This window comes from Pleurodeles waltl, chromosome 7 (genome assembly GCF_031143425.1).
Source record: "Pleurodeles waltl isolate 20211129_DDA chromosome 7, aPleWal1.hap1.20221129, whole genome shotgun sequence".
Taxonomy (NCBI): Eukaryota; Metazoa; Chordata; class Amphibia; order Caudata; family Salamandridae; genus Pleurodeles; species Pleurodeles waltl.
Genome location: NC_090446.1, coordinates 427,638,939 through 427,657,157, shown reverse-complemented (window position 1 = coordinate 427,657,157; position 18,219 = coordinate 427,638,939). Strand labels below are relative to the sequence as shown.

The following is an 18,219-nucleotide window of genomic DNA, read 5'->3' as shown; positions in this document are numbered from 1 at the left end:
TTCTGCTTTTTTGCCTTTTCTTCTGTTCCAGGCCTGATACAGGAGGAGGAGGAAGAACGCATTGTTGTCCCCCGTAGAGGCAGGTCCACCAAGGTGCCAGTGTCCAGTGTGCTGATCTGAGTGCTTCCAACAAGATCAACAAGATCCAGCGCAGTGTTTGTGTTTCTGGGCAGGGAGGCACGGTGGAGTGGGAACGTGAACTGCACCAGTACCCATATGCATCAGATCAAGATTAATCCAAAAATGACATACTCACTCCCCACCCCAGCTTCAAGGACATTGCACTGAAAACTGACTGGATTTAATTTTTGCACTTTACAGAGTACAAAATAACCATTTAAAAAATGTCCAACGTGCTTAAAGAAGGTGAAAGTACATTTGCTGCCTACAATGGATCTTACAGCTGCACCACATTTTGGTGTGTTTGTGTCTGCAGCATCTGTATGTTTTAGAAAGGAGGTGGTCCAGTATCGTGTTTGAATGGAGTGTAGATGAGGGTGAGGATGCAGGATTTGTTAGTGTGTCTGTATGTGTCTCTGTATGTATAACGACATTGTGTGGATTCTTGGTTATTTAGATGGGTGATTGATTAGTTTGTTAAAATACTGCTGTACATAGTGGTGTTTCAAAACTTCCAATAATCTCAAGTGAGTCAAAAGGATTATTTTCTTTCTTTTCTGTGAGTCAAAAAATTCATTTCTGTGAGTCAAAAAAGATATGTGCACACGAGAGACCATAGGAAACATTGAATGCATTCTCCGAGAGAAAGGTGATGTTTTGCTCAGGTCTATAGCCCCACTCTAATAATAAAAAGGCGTGTGCATAGCTGTGATTTTCTGTTGACAACCACAAGTGTGGAGAGCAGGATAACCACTGCAATGCCTGTAGACCAATGGTTACACATTCCCAAACTTAAGACCAAGGAGCAACCACAGTGTAGTCTGCTTACAGATAGTCAAGTAGCTTCTGAGTAGCCAAGCCTGCTGAATCCCACACCAGTGCCAGAAACGTGAGTTAATCAAATTATCATAACTTTTTTTGACATTAATGGCGATATAACAGAAATGTCTTGAGGGGTTACTACAAACAAGCATATTGTGGTAACAAAAAGAAAGCTATTCTTCATTTATACACCAACTATAAGAGGTTACTTTTGTGCACTGTTATTGCCGCACTAGGTTATTGTGTATTTAACAAGCTGCTCTTACGTGAGTGCTCAATTCAGAGAGGATGGGGAGAAAACGTGAGTTAGAAACAGATTCAGCCTAATGTGACGATCATGCTGGCCTTTCAGAGGCACTGTCCAGTTGGAAAGACTTCTGTATGCAGACTGTAGTGTGAATACCCCAGAGCACGTCTATTAATCCCAGGGTTAAAGATAGGCCCTAGTCATCTGATTACATATCGTCATTGATTCCAAATACCCAGAGGCTTCCAGGTGACTCTGGAATGGCTGTGTCCCATCACACCGAGAGCCGTAGGAACATGCACTAATAGCATAGCAAGCTGCAAGAGAGGGAGCATTTCAGAAGGAGATATGATTCCCTCTGTCTCCGTTTCCGATTCAGCAGTTCAGAAATGGAGCTGAAATGTGAGATGTGCCCTGGAACTGCTACAATTGAAATTTCCTTTTTTATAATCGTGGTGCGTGAAAAACCTCTAGACCGTGTCCCAATATGTCAAATGCAAAGTAATGATAGGGTTCAGAGAAAAGGTTTTCACCAAGGAGGTGATCTTTTCATATTAATTAGTCAACAACTCAAACGTTCTTGTGCGTACTTTGATTTGTGGATAGGACTGATTATTTGTGTGCCTTCTGTGGTGAGCCTTCTCTCACATCACCAAGAACTTTCTGTGTTGGACAGAAAATGTGTTTGTGTGTGTATGTTGTTGCGACTGTGACTGAATGTGGAATGATTAAGACGCTCTTGACATTTACAAGCACATTATTTTAGAAAGGGAAAACTGCTGTATTACAGCCTGTCACCAGGTTTCGAGTTGTCCTGAATAGTTAGCACGCCCCAATCTGTTTAGTTCAGTTCAAGCAGAGCCAGTCCTCTCAGTAGTCCCTTCTTTCCGCCAGCCATTCCCTATATTGTCAAAACTGCTACCTATTGGTTCCTTCTTTTCCCTATGCACTCTTCTTTGGATCTGTTTTGGCCATCTCCAAATGGCCTGTAAATGGCTGGCCTGCTGTACAGTTAATTTTCTGTCTAGCACGCAGGATGTACCTTCTTGGGTTGTTGTAGGCTTTGGTATGATCAGCAAGTGTGTTTTTAAACTAATAAAATGGTTAATATTTGTTATATTTCACAGTTAGAAAAGGTCTGATTGTCTTGCTTAGAACAGGTTATGGTATGGGGAGTTGGTTATATTAGTGCTTTGCTTCTGTTTCATCACGGATTTACACCTCTACATTGTTAGAATCCTTTATGAGTAGCATGCTTTAGAACTGCCCCAAGTCAGATTATGTTTTCTTCGACACAGCCTACTGGGAGATTAGGAAAGGGAATCTGTCCTGAATCTCAGTGATATTCCATTTGACCTTTCTTAAGACTACATTTCGTGGAATTCTTATATATTCTGTTTGTAGCATGTGTGGCTGACAGGCTTTGCATACCCCTGCTATCTAGTGTTGGGCCTGGACATTTGCAACTTGTTTTTCTTCAAAGAAGTCCCACTCACAAGGTATGTTGTGACTCCATCTTTCGTCCAAACTGCATCAGCACTTTGACCTCACCTTAGATTGTTTTTCTTCCACCATTGAGATCAGGCATTCAGGAATGCTGCTCCGGGATCAATTCTTTTAACACATTGGTCCGTTCTTCTCGATTCTGGCTGTTCACTCTTTGCTCCCTTGACGAAAACCGAGCTTCTATGCAGATGAAAGCATCCATCTTAGACGCCGGTTATAACAGGTGCTGAGGAAGAGAAAGCAGGGCTTTCTGGCATTTCAGCGGGGCAAGCAGAATAGAATCCAGAGGTCATTGCCATCTTCTGCAAAAGTTTCGCCATTGAAGAGGAGGTTTAATTCCTCGAGCCAGTGGTGCAACTCACACCAGCCTCAGGTCCAAAGAACAGGTCAACTCTACATGCCTCTGTGGTGCCACAAGGTCACTCTTGAGCCCCAAAATGCCCATCGACGATGGCAGTGCACCATCCCCTGGGAGTCGGGCACTGAGCCCTTAGTCGAGCTGGAAACATTACAAACTTCGGTTTTCCTTCCTCTGACCTGGGATGTCCTGGTCTCCGGGAGCCTGAGTGATGCCAATGCAAACCCACATCCAAGGGCATTGTGCCAAGCTACACACTGCCTCGACCTTGGGGCTGTACAAAGCCACACTCTGAGCTGAAAACGACTCAGAAAGCTCATCCACAATAAGCATCATGACTCATCAGATTCTTAAGAAACACAGTCTTCCTCTTGAGGAGAACCAGGACTCAACCCTTTTAGGCCACCAACTGCACAAATGGTCAGAGATGCTGCAGCTAACCCCACACTGTTCCCACAGTTGCCACCCACACTTCCCACCCACACTTCCTTCACCACTGCCCTTGCACTCTCCTCCGCTTGACCCACAGGACACATTCAGAGCCTTGCAGCCCTTACTTTCTACAGGACCCCTACAACAAGCCCTTCAGGCCACGGGAAGGACATTATGCCTTGGAGGACTATGTAGTCAATCAAACAGGATTTGTAAAGCTCGACTAATCACGCTTGAGGATATACAGGTGCTTAGGTCGTGTAGTAGACCCTAGATGACCCTGACCTCGAGCCCTACTGTGCCAAACTCTCTCCAGAACCTGCACAGCACAGTCAGTTCAAATTGCATACAGTGCAGGATGAGAGTGACTTCTTGGTTGAGGTTCTGTTCAAGATGGAGTGTATGGTGCATTAACTTCCCATGTTGAAGGGAATGTTTAGGTCGGCCACCAGCAACATTAAAGAGACTGTAAATGCCGGGGTGGTCACTCCTCAAGTTGAGAAAAAGTATAAGCCTGTCTCAGATGATCTGGCATATATTTGTGGACAGAGTGACCCGACTCCTTAGTTGTCCACTTCCCATAAATGATTTCAAAGCAGACTAAAACAGATGCCCCTCTGTCTGATAAGGAGTCTAAACCAATTGACACAGTTGGTAAGTGTGTAGTGCTTGGGGCAGCTGCTCATTGGCAGATTTCAAACTTAGTGGGTCTCCTCTTCAGGTATGACTCGTACCACTAGGAGGAATTAGAGGCACTTGTCAAGAACTTCCTAGAGGACCATCATATACTCAGATGATTGCTGAGGGAGAAAAACATCAGCAATGCCAACATTAGATGTGCTTTTGATGTGGGTTATACATCTGCAAGAGATTTTAATACTAGCATCTTCTTTTGAAGCATGCCTGGCTTAGGGTGTCAAGGTTTAGATCTGAGGTACAATAGCACTTCTTAAATATTCTGTTTGATGGAAAATATCTGTTTGGCCCCGAGGTTGATCAGATGCTTCAAATAATCACCAAGGATACCAGTATGGCTTAATCCATCGGTGTGTTATGCTGCCCCAGGCCCAGATCTGCTTTTCAAAGGCAACAAAACAACTGTACTGCAAAACCAGCAAGCACAAGTCAAAAACACCTGTACCAGCAGCCATTTCAGGACACCCAGCAACATATGACCTTCCAAAGAGAGGTAAATATGGGAAAATGGATGTGGGAAAGGCAGAGGTGGCTCAGCGAGGCTCCATCCCTTTCTTCCAACTACATCACTCTTCTCGGGAGAAGACTAAGGCACTTCCTCGCTCAGTCGGTAAACCTCACCTCAGACCTGTGGGTCCTCTCCAATGTGCGGTAAGGGTACTTGCCGCAAACGTCTTACAGTCCCTTTCTACATCCTAACCTGCCACATACTGAATTCAGACCACCTCCACCTTCTGAAGGAAGAGGTTCAATTGCTCCTAGCATAGGGCAACAGAGCACCAGTAGCCGTACACCAGCACAGGACAGGGGTCTGCTTCCTGTGTTTTTTTTATCCCAGAAAAGGCCAGCTCTCTCTGGTTGATCCTCGACCTCCAACCATTGGTCGAGTTCATCCTTACTGAACACTTTCACATGGTCACCTTACATGAAGCCTTCCCTCTGTTACTCCAAGGTAACTTCAGTTGAGACCTGGATTTGAAAGATATGTCCTTTGACGTCCCGATCCACCCAGTGAGTTATCTGTAACATCTGATAGAGACTTCTATCCGGAGGTTTCTTACCTTTGAATTTTCCCAGGCTTCAGATTGGATCCGAAAGAATTTTTGTGAGCAGTACCCCTACGCGCTGGTAGGTAGCATCAGTCAGCTGCCTGTGGCGGCATCTGTGCCAAAAAGTGGCGTCCGCATGACCTATATAGTTGCTCCGCGGCACACTGACATCAATTCTTTTCTTTCTGTGCCGGTCAGCGCAGATTCGGAGAAAGCTACCCTCCGTCACTTTTTGGCAAGCTTTTTTCGATGTTTTGTGGACCACTTTTTTGAGGTATTTCCCCCTAGTGTGTCAAGGAAATGTCTTTGAGGAAGGCAGAATTTAAACCGTATGGTGCCTGCCACCGTGCCATGTCTGTTACGGACCAACACTTCCAGTGTCTGCGGGGTCTGGAGTGCGACCACAACTCCAAGTTGTGTTCCGATTGACAGGCCATAGCACCAGAGGCTTTGAGGGCGTGATCTTGAAAGCTGCTAGTGGCCCAGCAGGTGACTCCTCAGAGGTCTCAGTCAAGAGGGCGGTCCTAGGACCGCTCCAGGAGCCCCAAGTCCACTTCATCCCATTTGCCGTCGTCAGGAAACTCCGGTAAAAGGAGCAAAAAATGGGGGATGACAGCAGACTGGACACATACCCAGATACCGGCATGCTTTCTCCTGCTACCGTTCCTACGGAGGAGGAAGCTACTGATGCTCTAGTGGTGAAGAGGGGAGCTCAGGTCCTGGACCTTGAGTTGCCCTCAGTGGCAGTCAAGACTGACATCTAGACAGAGGTACTGTAACCAGGAGCTTCTTCCTCTGAACCCCTGCTCCCTTTTAACGAAGCCCTCACTGACATCCTTCTGGGTACCTGGTCCAAACCCAGCACAGAGGCTCCTGTGAACAGGGCGATTTCCCGCTGTCATCGCCCTGCACCTAGGGATCCACGTTTCCTCACCCAACTCCCTACCCCAGAGAACTTGGTGGTCCATGCTTCTACCTCCCATGGCACATTCTCTGCCCCTCCCCCTGAGAGGTAATCCAAGATGCTGGATAGCTTTGGCAAGCAAATGTTTTCATCCGCCAGGCTTGCATTGCAGTAAGTGAATACTGCATGCTTATTGGGCCTGCTTTTCCACTCTGAGGGACACGGTTGCGCAGGTGCTGCCACAGGTCCCAGGGAAGGCCCAGACTGTACTTTCCCAAGCAGTCAGACAGGATAGTCGTAGCAAAGTTCACTATCCGCTGTGGTTTGGACACAACTGACTCGCTGGGCAGAGCAGCTTCATCGATGGTGGCCCTTAGGAGCCACGCCTGGCTGAGAACGTCTGGCTTTTCAGGGGATGTCCAGGCTTCCCGCATGGACATGCCCTTTGATGGCAACAGTCTCTCGAGAGACAAGGCAGACTTGGTGCTGGAATGCTTTAAGGATTCACGAGCAACAGAGAAGTCCTTGGGCCTCTCAGCTGCCCTGTGTCCTTAGTCTGCCTTTTGCTCCTTTCGTGGCTAGGGAAGGGGCGTTCAACCGCGCCAACCCTATCCCAGCCACTGTTCCACACAAACTTCCCAATCTCAGCCTTGGTGCGGTTTCTACTGACCCCATGGGTTGGGTGGCCAGTGGTCTGCTCCAACCACCCCAGCAGCTGCAGCCTCCAAACCCTCCTAATCTTGCCCTTTTCAATCATGAGCGTCCAGTTCGTGGCAGAATCTGCCATCATCTTCACCACTCATAGTCCATAACATCAGACAGGTAGGTTCTTCAGATAATTCAGAGGGGTATTCTCTCCCCTTCAAGTGCCTCCCTCAATGTCTCCAACTTATGACCAGCTGACTGAGGATCATTTGTCCTTGCTCCGTGAGGAAGTCATGGCCCTCTTGGCCAGAGGAGCAATAGAGAGGGTTTCAGTGCTGGAAGTAGGCTGTGATTGCTATTCCCGCTACTTTCTGGTTCTAAAAAAACAGAAAAGTGTCTTCATCCGATTCTAGATCTAAAAACCCTCAACCTCTTCCTCAGAAAGGAAGAAGTTCAAGGTGCTCACATTGGCTCAGGTCTTGTCTGCCCTGACCCAGGAGACTGGATGCCTGCCCATCAGCATTACCTGCGGTTTACCATAGGCCACAAGCATTTTAAGTTCACCCTGCCCCCCTTTGGCCTTACCAGCGCCCCTAGGGTGTTCACCAAAGTGATGGCGGTGGTCGCTGCACATCTGTGGAGATCAGGGGTGCCAGTCTTCCCCTATCTCAACGATTCGCTGTTGATGGCAAGCTCGCACCAGGCTGTGGCCTCCCACCTCCAGACTACGGCAAACCTCCTGCATTCACTGGGGTTCACTATCAATGTGGTGAAGCCACATTTGACTGCCTCTCAGCTCCTACCTTTTATTGGAGCTGTTCTCAACACAGTGCAGTTTGAGGCTTATCCTCTTGAGTGCCAAGTCCAGGATATTCAGGCCGTGATACCTATGTTTCGGCCGCTATCCTGGATTTCGGTGAGACTGACTAAGGCTGCTGGGCCTCATGGCCTTCTGCATCCTGCTGGTGACACATGCCAGATGTCATGTGCAGGCTCTGCAGTGGGCCCTGAGGTTCTAGTAGGTGCAGCATCAGGAGAATCTCTAGTCTTCTTGCTCCTCAATCGCGTAGTGTTTTCTTCGATCAAAACGAGTGCAAGCTTCACAATCTTCCTCACGATGTTCAGGAGAAAGGCAAAGATTACAGACCAAGTGCTGGTCGGTATAAGGAAATTTAGCGTGGCACCGGGGACAGAATTGGAATGGAGTCCGATCCATCAGGCTATGGCGCAGTAGGCCCGAACAGGCCCAAGAAGGGCACAAGCACCCGACAGGGCATTTTTTTTATATCCCAACTGTATTATCGGATCAATTGCAGAAGAAACCGCGTTCGAAAATAATACTGAAGGTATGAGAAAAGTTAATATATAGTTTCCGAATCAAAAGTCTCGGATCGAGAGGGAACACGTCTGAACCCGACAGCTGAAAGAAAACAATCTAACAAAGGAGTTGATGCCCATGCGCACTATCGCCAAGAGGAGGAATCACTCAATCCTGTGACTCAAAAAAAGACTTCTTTGAAGAAAACAACTTGTAACACTCCGGGCCCAACACTTGATGGCGGACTATGCATAGCATGTGTTACCGACCTTCAGGTTTGGCGCTGGAAAAGGCCAAATCACCACATCCACAGGCCACACCTGTTTCGATGACTGAGTCAAGAAAACACATTAAAAGCTCACATCAGAGCCGACGTCCACACACTTCAGAGTCGAAAATTCAACATCCAGCTTTGGAACCGAAATCACAGGCTGTATCTTCCGGACTCAAAAAATTAGGTACCATTTTGGAGCTGAAAAACTCCTTCTATACAGAGGAGACAGGACTTTCGAACCGATTAAAAAACACTTCAAAGACAATTCCTGAACAATCCTCCAAAGGACTTAATCAATCAATCAATCATTAAATTTATAAAGTGCGCTATGTACCCGTCAGGGTTTCAAGGCGCTGTGGGGGGTGGGGAGGGGGTAGCTGCTATCGGTCGAAGAGCCATGTCTTGAGGAGTCTCCTGAGGTGAGGAGGTCCTGGGTCTGGCGCAGGGAGGTCGGGAGTGAGTTCCAGGTCTTGGCGGCGAGGTAGGAGAAGGATCTGCCGCCGGAGGTCTTGCGCTGGATACGGGGGACGATGGCGAGGGATAGGTTGGCGGAGCGGAGTTGGCGGGAGGGGACGTAGAAGTTGAGTCTGTTGTTCAGGTAGGCGGGTCCGGCGTCATGTAGTGCTTTGTGCGCATTGTGTGAGAAGTTTAAAGGTGATCCTCTTGTCCACGGGGAGCCAGTGGAGGTCCTTTAGGTGGTGGGAGATGTGGCATCGGCGGGGTATGTCGAGGATCAAGCGGGCGGATGCGTTCTGGATGCGTTGGAGTCATTGAATGTCTTTTGCTGGGATGCCTGTATAGAGTGCGTTGCCGTAGTCAAGTCTGCTACTGACGAGGGCTTGGGTCACAGTTTTTCTGGTTTCCGCCGGGATCCACTTGTAGATTCTACGGAGCATGCGGAGGGTGTTGAAACAAGCGGAGGAGACTGCGTTGACCTGTTTGGACATGGTGAGAGCTGAGTCGAGAATGAAGCCGAGGTTGCATGCGTGGTTGGCCGGAGTAGGTGGGGGACCCAGTGCGGTGGGCCACCAGGAGTCATCCCAGGCTGAGGGGGGGAGCGTCCGAGGATGAGGGCTTCCGTCTTATCGGAGTTTAGTTTCAGGCGGCTGTTTCTCATCCATTCGGCGATGGATTTCAGTCCCTCGTGGAGGTTGGCTTTGGCCGTGTGTGGATCTTTGGTAAGGGAGAGGATGAGCTGGGTGTCGTCGGCATAGGAGAGGATGCTGAGGTTGTGCTGACGGGCCAGTTGTGCGAGGGGTGCCATGTAGACGTTGAACAGCGTCGGGCTTAGCGAGGAGCCTTGGGGGACGCCGCAGATGAGGTTGGTGGCTTCGGAGCGGAAGGGTGAGAGTCGGACTCTTTGGGTTCTGCCGGAGAGGAATGAGGAGATCCAGTTGAGGGCTTTGTCTTGTATTCCGGCTTTGTGGAGACGAGTTAGTAGGGTGCGGTGGCAGACCGTATCGAAGGCTGCGGAGAGGTCTAGAAGGATGAGGGCAGACGTCTCGCCGTTGTCCATTTGCTGTCTGATGTCATCTGTGGCGGCGAGGAGTGCAGTCTCGGTGCTGTGATTGCGTCTGAATCCGGATTGGGAGGCGTCTAGGATGGAGTTGTCTTCGAGGTGGTGGGTGAGCTGTGCATTGACGATCTTCTCGATGACCTTCGCTGGGAAGCGGAGGAGGGAGATCGGTCGGAAGTTTTTGAGGTCGTTGAGGTCAGCCTTGGGTTTCTTGAGGAGGGCTTGGATATCGGCGTGCTTAAAGCTGTCCGGGAAGGTTGCTGTATCGAAGGATAGGTTGATGATCTTGCGAAGTTGGGGGGTGATGGTGGAGCCGGCTTTGTTGTAGACGTGGTGTGGGCAGGGGTCAGAGGGGGATCCTGAGTGGATGGAGTTTCATGGTCTTGAGGGTTTCGGCGTCGTCTACGTGGGTCCAGGTGGTGAGGCGGTCGGCGTGGGAGGAGTTGTCGGGGGTGGGGTCTGGCGGAGGTGTGGTGTTGAGGCTGTCGTGGATGGCGGCGATTTTCTGGTAGAAAAAGTTGGAGAGTGCGACCCAGAGTTTCTGTGATGGTGGGATGACGTTGGCGTTGGGGTTGGAGAGCTCCTTTACGATGCAGAAGAGTTCCTTGCTGTCGTGTGCGTTGTTGTTAAGGCGTTCTGTGAAGTGGGAGCATTTGGCGAGTCGGATAAGTTGGTGGTGCTTGCGGTTGGCTTCCTTGTGGGTTGCTAGGCTGTCGGGTGTGCGCTCGAGAAGCCATTTTTTCTTGAGTTTCTGGCAGGTGCGTTTGGAGGTGATCAATTCGTCTGTGAACCAGGCTGCTTTTTTCTTTTCTTGGTTGACGGTGGGCCTCTTGAGTGGTGCGAGGGTGTTGGCGCAGTTGAGGATCCATTGTTGGAGGTTGGTGGCGGCGGAGTCCAGGTCTGTGGGGTTGGGCGGTGGGTTCTTGGCGAGGGTGCGGGTTAGTTGGTCTTCGGTGACTTTTCCCCAGCGGCGGTGTGGCGGTAGAGGGTTGCGGTGGTGTTCTGTATTTTTCTTGAATGTGAAGTGGACGTGGTGGTGGTCGGTCCAGTGGAGTTCGGAGGTGTGGCTGAAAGCGATGTGGTTGCTTGCAGTGAAGAGTGGGTCTAGGGTGTGACCGGCGGTGTGAGTGGGTGTGTTGACCAGTTGTCTGAGTCCGAGGTTGGAGAGGTTGGTGGTCAGTGATGCAGTGTTGGCGTCATTGTTGTTCTCCAGGTGGAAGTTGAGGTCTCCCAGGAGGATGTAGTCCGTTGAGGCGAGGGCGTGGGTGCTTGCGAGGTCGGAAATGGTGTCGCTGAAGGGGGCTCTTGGTCTTGGAGGTCGGTATATGAGGGTTCCTCTGAGGGTAGTGTTGGGGTCCGTGTGGATCTGGAAGTGAAGGTGTTCAGCTGTCTTGAGGGTGTCGTCCGTGTGGGTGTGGATCTTGAGGGTGGATTTGTGGGCGATGGCTATTCCTCCACCGATTCCGTTGGTGCGATCTCTTCTGGTGATCTTGTAGCCGTCAGGGATGGCGATAGCGATGTCTGGGGCCGAGGAGTTGTTCCACCAGGTTTCGGTAAGGAAGGCTACGTCTGGGTCGGTGGTGTTGAGCAGGTCCCAGAGCTCGATGGCGTGCCTTCGTGCGGAGCGTGTGTTGAGGGGGATGCAGTGCAGGTGGTTTGTTGTTGATTGTTGCAGGCTTTGTTCTGTTGCAGGTGCGGCAGGAGAAGGGTCCTTTGGTGTGCTTCGGGGTGGCCTGGAAGCAGGCTGTGGAGGAGCCAGGGTTAAGGTCGAGGAGTTCGCTGGCCGAGTAGCGAAGGCTGGTGGTGCGGGGGCGAGTGGACCGGGGGGGTGGCGCTGAGCGCGGTCCAGGCACGGACGGGCGCAGACGGGCTTGCCTCTGGCGCGGACGCGCAGCGCCAGCCATTAAGAAGGGAGGGAGCGGGAGGCGGGAGGGAGCGGCGAATGGGGGCGCGAGGGGGGCGGGGCCGCGGGGAGGCAGCAGCAGGCAGAAAACGGCAAGGGGGAGCACCCAAGGGGCGAAAAAAGCCAGGTAAACAAGGCACAATAACAAAAGTAATGCACAGGTCAAAAACAGTCACAGAATACGAGATGGCACAAAATACAATCGGGATACAGCAATTAGAGGGGCACAAAAGGGGGCAAGGACGCAAGGCGCTGAAAAGTGGAGTAAAAACACTTACAGAAACGGCGAAAAGCGGCAGTGAGCCTCGGGCCTCGAACACGGTAGCAGCAGCGTGGGCGGGGGTCAGGGACACGCGACAGCAAGGTGGTGCTGCGGACGTGGGGGGCGAGCTCTAGACCACAACAGGTCAGAGGTCGCTCACTCGCGACGGCCAGCGCCAGCCAATAAGAAGGGAGGGAGGAGCGGCTGGGAGGCGGGAGGGAGCGGCGAATGGGGGCGCAAGGGGGGGCGGGGCCGCGGGGAGACAGCGGCAGGCAGAAAACGGCAAGGGGGAGCGCCCAAGGGGCGAAAAAAGCCAGGTAAACAAGGCACAATAACAAAAGTAATGCACAGGTCAAAAACAGTCACAGAATACGAGATGGCACAAAATACAATCAGGATACAGCAATTAGAGGGGCACAAAAGGGGGAAAGAGCGCAAGGAGGCAAGGCGCTGAAAAGTGGAGAAAAAACACTTACAGAAACGGCGAAAAGCGGCAGAGAGCCTTGGGCCTCGAACACGCTAGCAGCAGCGTGGGCGGGGGTCAGGGGCACGCGACAGCAAGGTGGTGCTGCGGACATGGGTGGCGAGCTCTAGACCAAAACAGGTCAGAGGTCGCTCACTCGCGACGGCCAGCGCCAGCCATTAAGAAGGGAGGGGGGAGGTAGGAGCAGCTGGGAGGCGGGAGGGAGCGGCGAATGGGGGAGCGAGGGGGGCGGGGCCACGGGGAGGCAGCGGCAGGCAGAAAACGGCAAGGGGGGGAGCGCCCAAGGGGCGAAAAAAGCCAGGTAAACAAGGCACAATAACAAAAGTAATGCACAGGTCAAAAACAGTCACAGAATACGAGATGGCACAAAATACAATCGGGATACAGCAAGGAGGCAAGGCGCTGAAAAGTGGCGTAAAAACACTTACAGAAACGGCAAAAAGCGGCAGAGAGCCTCGGGCCTCGAACACGCTAGCAGCAGCGTGGGCGGGGGTCAGGGTCACGTGACAGCAAGGTAGTGCTGCGGACGTGGGGGGCGAGCTCTAGACCAAAACAGGTTAAAACATCTGAATATTATTCTGAGGTCTCTGATATCCAGACAATCGTCAAGATTATGGACAGTAAACATAGAAGGATTCATATTCATAAGGAGACGGGGAAAATTATTGCTTCACCTCCTCCACAAACCAAGAGAAAGCTGGTGTTTCAAGAGACTCATGATACTGCTCCACCACCAGCAAAGATATTTAAAAGAAAGGAGAAACCATCACCTTTACAGCTTTCCCCACCATATTCGCCACAGCTTTCTTTCTCTCCACCACGTACTTCTCCACCACCGTTGCCTTCACCAAAACATTCTTATACATATTCACATGGAGATACCGTGGACCCTTAGGATTTATATGACCCAGATCCTATACCACTAAATGACACAGATCTCTATCCAACCAAGCCTTCACCACCAGAGGATACTACGGCTTACACTCAGGTCATTTCTAGAGCAGCTGCATACCATGGAGTACAGATGAATGCTGAGCCTTTGCTGCCTGGTATGCTTAGACATGCTGATGACATATTTAAGGAAGTTGTCAAAGCTAGGGTTCTAACCCCAAGAATAGATAAAAAATAGAAGCCTGTGCCAACTGACCCAGTTCATATCACACAACAGCTACCACCAGACTCTATTGTAGTCAGTGCTGCAAGGAAAAGGGCCAATAGCCAATCTTCAGGGGATACTCCTACCCCTGACAAGGAAAGTAGAAAGTTTAATACGGCTGGTAAGAGGGTATCTACACAAACAGCTAACCAATGGCGTGTTGCCAATTCCCAAGCCCTGTTAGCAAGGTATGACTGGGCACACTGGGATGAAATGTAAGAATTCTTGCAATATTTACTGAAAGAGCATAAAAAAAGTGCACTAATTGTTGAAGAGGAACAAGCAATCACCAATAACCAAATTAGATGTGCCCTTGATGCAGCCAATACTGCAGCTAGAAGTATAAACACTAGCATAACAATTCATAGACATGCATGGTTAAGATCTTCTGGGTTTAAACCGGAAATACAGCAGGCAGTGCTTAAAATGCCCTTTGATAGGGAGCATCTATTTAGACCTGAGATTGACACAACTACTGAAAAACTCAGGAAAGATTCTGACACTGCCCTATATATCACACCTTACCGGGGCTCCTTTCACAAACAACAGTTTAGGGGAGGTTTCAAACCCCAAACTACAGAGGCTTCCATCACACAGCCCAAACAAACCGAGCAGTACTACCCAAGAGGATCATTTAGAGGCTCTTACAGAGGTCAACACTGTAGGAAGTTGGTTCTGTATATACTATTTCAAAGTGAGAGATAGTGTGCACAGAGTCCAAGGGTTCCCCTTAGAGGTTGGTAGTGGCAAAATTAGATAATACTAATGCTCTATTTTGTAGTAGTGTGGTCGAGCACTAGGCTTATCAGAGGGTAGTGTTAAGCATTTGTTGTACACACACAGGCAATAAATGAGAACACACAGTGAAAGACTTAACTCCAGGCCAATAGGTTTCTATATAGAAAAATATAATTTTCTTTATTTTAGAACCACAAGATTCAGAACTCAGGGTCGTGGGAGCTTTCGGATTCTCTCTGCAGGCGACGCTGTGGAGGTGCAGGGAGGTCGTCTCAGGGTGTCCACATTGTGGGAGTCGCCTGGGGGTCCTCTGCAGTGTTCTGGATACGAGCCAGGGGCGTCTGGTGCAGAGTGTTGGGCACTCATGCTTCCGGAGTAAGGCTGAAGTCCCTTTAAAGATGGTTGTTTCTTGGTTTCTTGGACAGAGCCGATGTCCACGGGAGTTACTTGGTCCTATGGGTGCAGAGCAGTCTTCTGAGTCCTCTGAGGTCGCTGGTCCCGCTGGATGCGCCGCTGTGCAGGTTCTTTGAGTCTGGAGACAGGCTGGTAGGGCTGGGGCCAAGTCAGTTGTCGTCTTTGCTGGGCTTTCGGGTCAGCAATCCTCCTTCTTGTTTCAGGTTGCAGGAATCTGGCTTCCTGGGTTCAGGGTCACTCCTAAATACTAAATTTAGGGGTGTGTTTTGGTCTGGGGGGCAGTAGCCAATGGCTGTCCTTGAGGGTGGCAACACCCTCTATAAGCCTTCTCCCTGTGGGGAGGGGGGAAAATCCCTAATCCTATTGGGGGGAATCCTCCAAAACAAGATGGAGGATATCCTAAGGCAGGGGTCATCTCAGCTCAGGACACCTTAGGGGCAGCCCTGACTGGAGGGTGACTCCTTGTTTTTCTCATTATCTCCTCCAGACTTGCTGCCGAAAGTGTGGGCTGTGTCCGGAGGGGCGGGCATCTTCACTAGCTGGAGTGCTCTGGGGCGCTGTAACACCAGACTTGAGCCTTTGAGGCTCACCGCCGGGTGTTACAGTTCCCGCAGGAGGAGGTGTGAAGCACCTCCACCCAGTAAAGGCTTTGTTACTGGCCACAGAGTGACAAAGGCACTTACCCCATGTGGCCAGAAACCTGTCTGGATGTGGCAGGCTGGCAGAAACTGGTCAGCCTAGCACTAGTAGTTGGACTGGTATACAGGGGGCATCTCTGAGATGCCCTCTGTATGCATTTCTCAATAAGTCCCACACTGGCATGAGTGTGGATTTATTATGCTGAGAAGTTTGATACCAAATTTTCCAGTATTCAGTGTAGCCATTATGCAACTGTGGAGTTCGTGTTTGACAGACTCCCAGACCATATACTCTTTATGACTACACTGCACTTACAGTGTCTAAGAATTGGCTTAGACACTGTAGGGGCATAGTGCTCATGCAACTATGCCTTCACCTGTGGGATAGTGAACCCTGCCTTAGGGTTGTAAGGCCTGCTAGAGGGGTGACTTACCTATGCCACAGGCAGTGGGTTGTGGGCATGGCACTCTGAGGGGAGTGCCATGTCGACTTAGTCTTTTTCTCCCTACCAGCACACACAAGCTGTGAGGCAGTGTGCATGTGCTGAGTGAGGGGGTCCCCAGGGTGGCATAAGACATGCTGCAGCCGTTAGTGACCTTCCCTGGTCACAGGGCCCTTGGTAGCAGGGCTACCATTTACAAGGGACTAATCTGTGTGCCAGGGCTGTGTACATTTTGGAGACAAAGGTACCGTTTAGGGAAAGAAGACTGGTGCTGCGGCCTGGTTAGCAGGATCCCAGCACACTTTCAGTCGTAACTAGCATCAACAAAAGGCAGAACGTTAGGGGTAGCCGTGCCTTCAGAGGCATTTTCCTACAAGCACTTTAAAGCCAGAGGCAAATTTCAAACCTCAACGAATGTCACCACTCCCCCAAAACAATGACTTCCTCAACATCCCACAATCCCATTCAACAAGTCTGCAACAATTCCACTCTCACTGGCAAAACATCACCACAGATCAGTGGGTGCTTTCAATTATCCGCAATGGTTACTGCCTAGAACTAATTTCTACTCCTCCAAACATTCCACCTTACTCTCACAGACTTTCTCCAGAACACAATGTTCTGCTAAAGCAAGAGGTGCAATCTCTATTACTAAAAGAAGCAATAGAAACAGTTCCAATATCAGAACAGGGAACAGGATTATATTCACTATATTTCCTCATACCAAAAAAGGATGGTGCTGTCAGACACATTCTGGATATTATACCTCTAAATCTATGTATCCTGTCAGAACATGTTCACAAGGTAACTCTGCAGGACGTAATTCCCCTACTACAAAAACAAGATTACATGACAGCCTTAGATCTCAAAGATGCTTACTTTCATATTCCCATACATCCAGATTTGTAATAGCAGGAAAACACTATCAATTCAAGGTACTTCCCTTCGGCATAACAACAGCTCCAAGGGTTTTCACAAAATGCCTAGCTGTAGTAGCAGCTCACTTAAGAAGACAACACATACATGTCTTTCCTTATCTAGACGATTAGCTAATAAAATAAAGCAACATTATACATTGCCAGCAACACACTCGATACACAATAGATACCCTACACACATTAGAGTTCACAATCAATTACCAAAAATCACATCTTCGATCCAGTACAGGTTCAACCTTACCTAGGTGCTATTCTCAATACCCAAAAAGACTTAGCCTACACAAATGTACAAAGGATACAGGCTTATCTGATAGAGACTTCTAGTTGCTGAATCCTTACCTTTGAATTACCCCAGTCGTCAGACTGGATCTGGAGATTTTTCTTCGAGCAGTACCTCTGCACGCCGTCAGGTGGCGTCGGTCGACTCTGCGGGCGTCGTTGGCGTTAGTGCTCGCTGTGATGACATCGCGTTCGTATATTGGCACCACCCTGGCGCTTTGACGTCAGTTCTTTTCTTTCCGCACCAGCCTATGCGCAGATCTGGAGAAGAGCTACCTCAGTTATTTTTTGGCTACGTCAACATTTTTGTCGAATTTTTTGCAAGTTCATGGATGCGTCGAGGGATGTCCCGCAAGACTGATTCAAGCCCTGCGACTCCTGTCACCGAACTAGGTCACTGATGGATCCACACCTCGTGTGTCTCTGGAGCGTGATCATGACCCGAATTCATGCTCAGAGTGTAGGGCCATGAACCCAAAGGCTTTGAGGGAGCGGTCCCTAAAGCTCATGGCGGACCGACACTCGACTCCGCGTCGCTCACAGTCCCGTTCTAGAGGAGGGTCTCGAGACCGGCCGTGGAGTCACCACCACTCTTCGCCTTCAAGTCATCGGGACATTTGGGTCACAAAAAGAAGAAGTTGAAGAAGGACAAGCGTTCTTCGACTTCACCCCGTTGATCGGATGATACGACGCTGGAAGATCGTCGATGCTCTAGGCCTCTCCTCCGTCAACTGAGCCTTCTTCTGGGTCGGCTCCACGTTACCCCAACTTCCCGGGAGCCAGAGCCACCCCGCCCAACTTAAAGAATTTTATGAGGCCAGGTGCCTCATTTTTGGGTGGTCCGACCCACCTTCGGAGCCTTCGGGCACAGGTGAGTCAGTTGGGGTCCCCTCGGTTTCAAAGCCGTCGGCTTCAGCTCGAGAGGGCCACTCCGGATCCAATCGCGGATCCGTCCCGACGCCAGTTGTGCCACGCCGACCTTCCACGGCGTTGGGTCAGACGTCGATGCTCCCAACGTCAGCTGGACCCACAATTGATGTTGATCCCATCCTCCTAGCCGACCACCCAGAGCCGTAA

At 50.1% G+C, this 18,219-nt stretch overlaps 1 protein-coding gene across 4 annotated transcripts in view; it reads left to right on the top strand.

The window, feature by feature from the left end:
* Positions 1–2,324, top strand: part of SPNS1 (SPNS lysolipid transporter 1, lysophospholipid) — a 132,519-nt gene extending 130,195 nt beyond the window's left edge. For all 4 annotated transcript variants that reach the window (XM_069243941.1, XM_069243942.1, XM_069243944.1 and 1 more), the window contains one exon: positions 32–2,324. In XM_069243941.1, the coding sequence (XP_069100042.1) occupies positions 32–120 (89 nt within the window). In that variant the 3' untranslated portion in view covers positions 121–2,324. The remainder of the gene's footprint in view (positions 1–31) is intronic.
* The last annotated feature ends 15,895 nt before the right edge of the window (positions 2,325–18,219 follow it).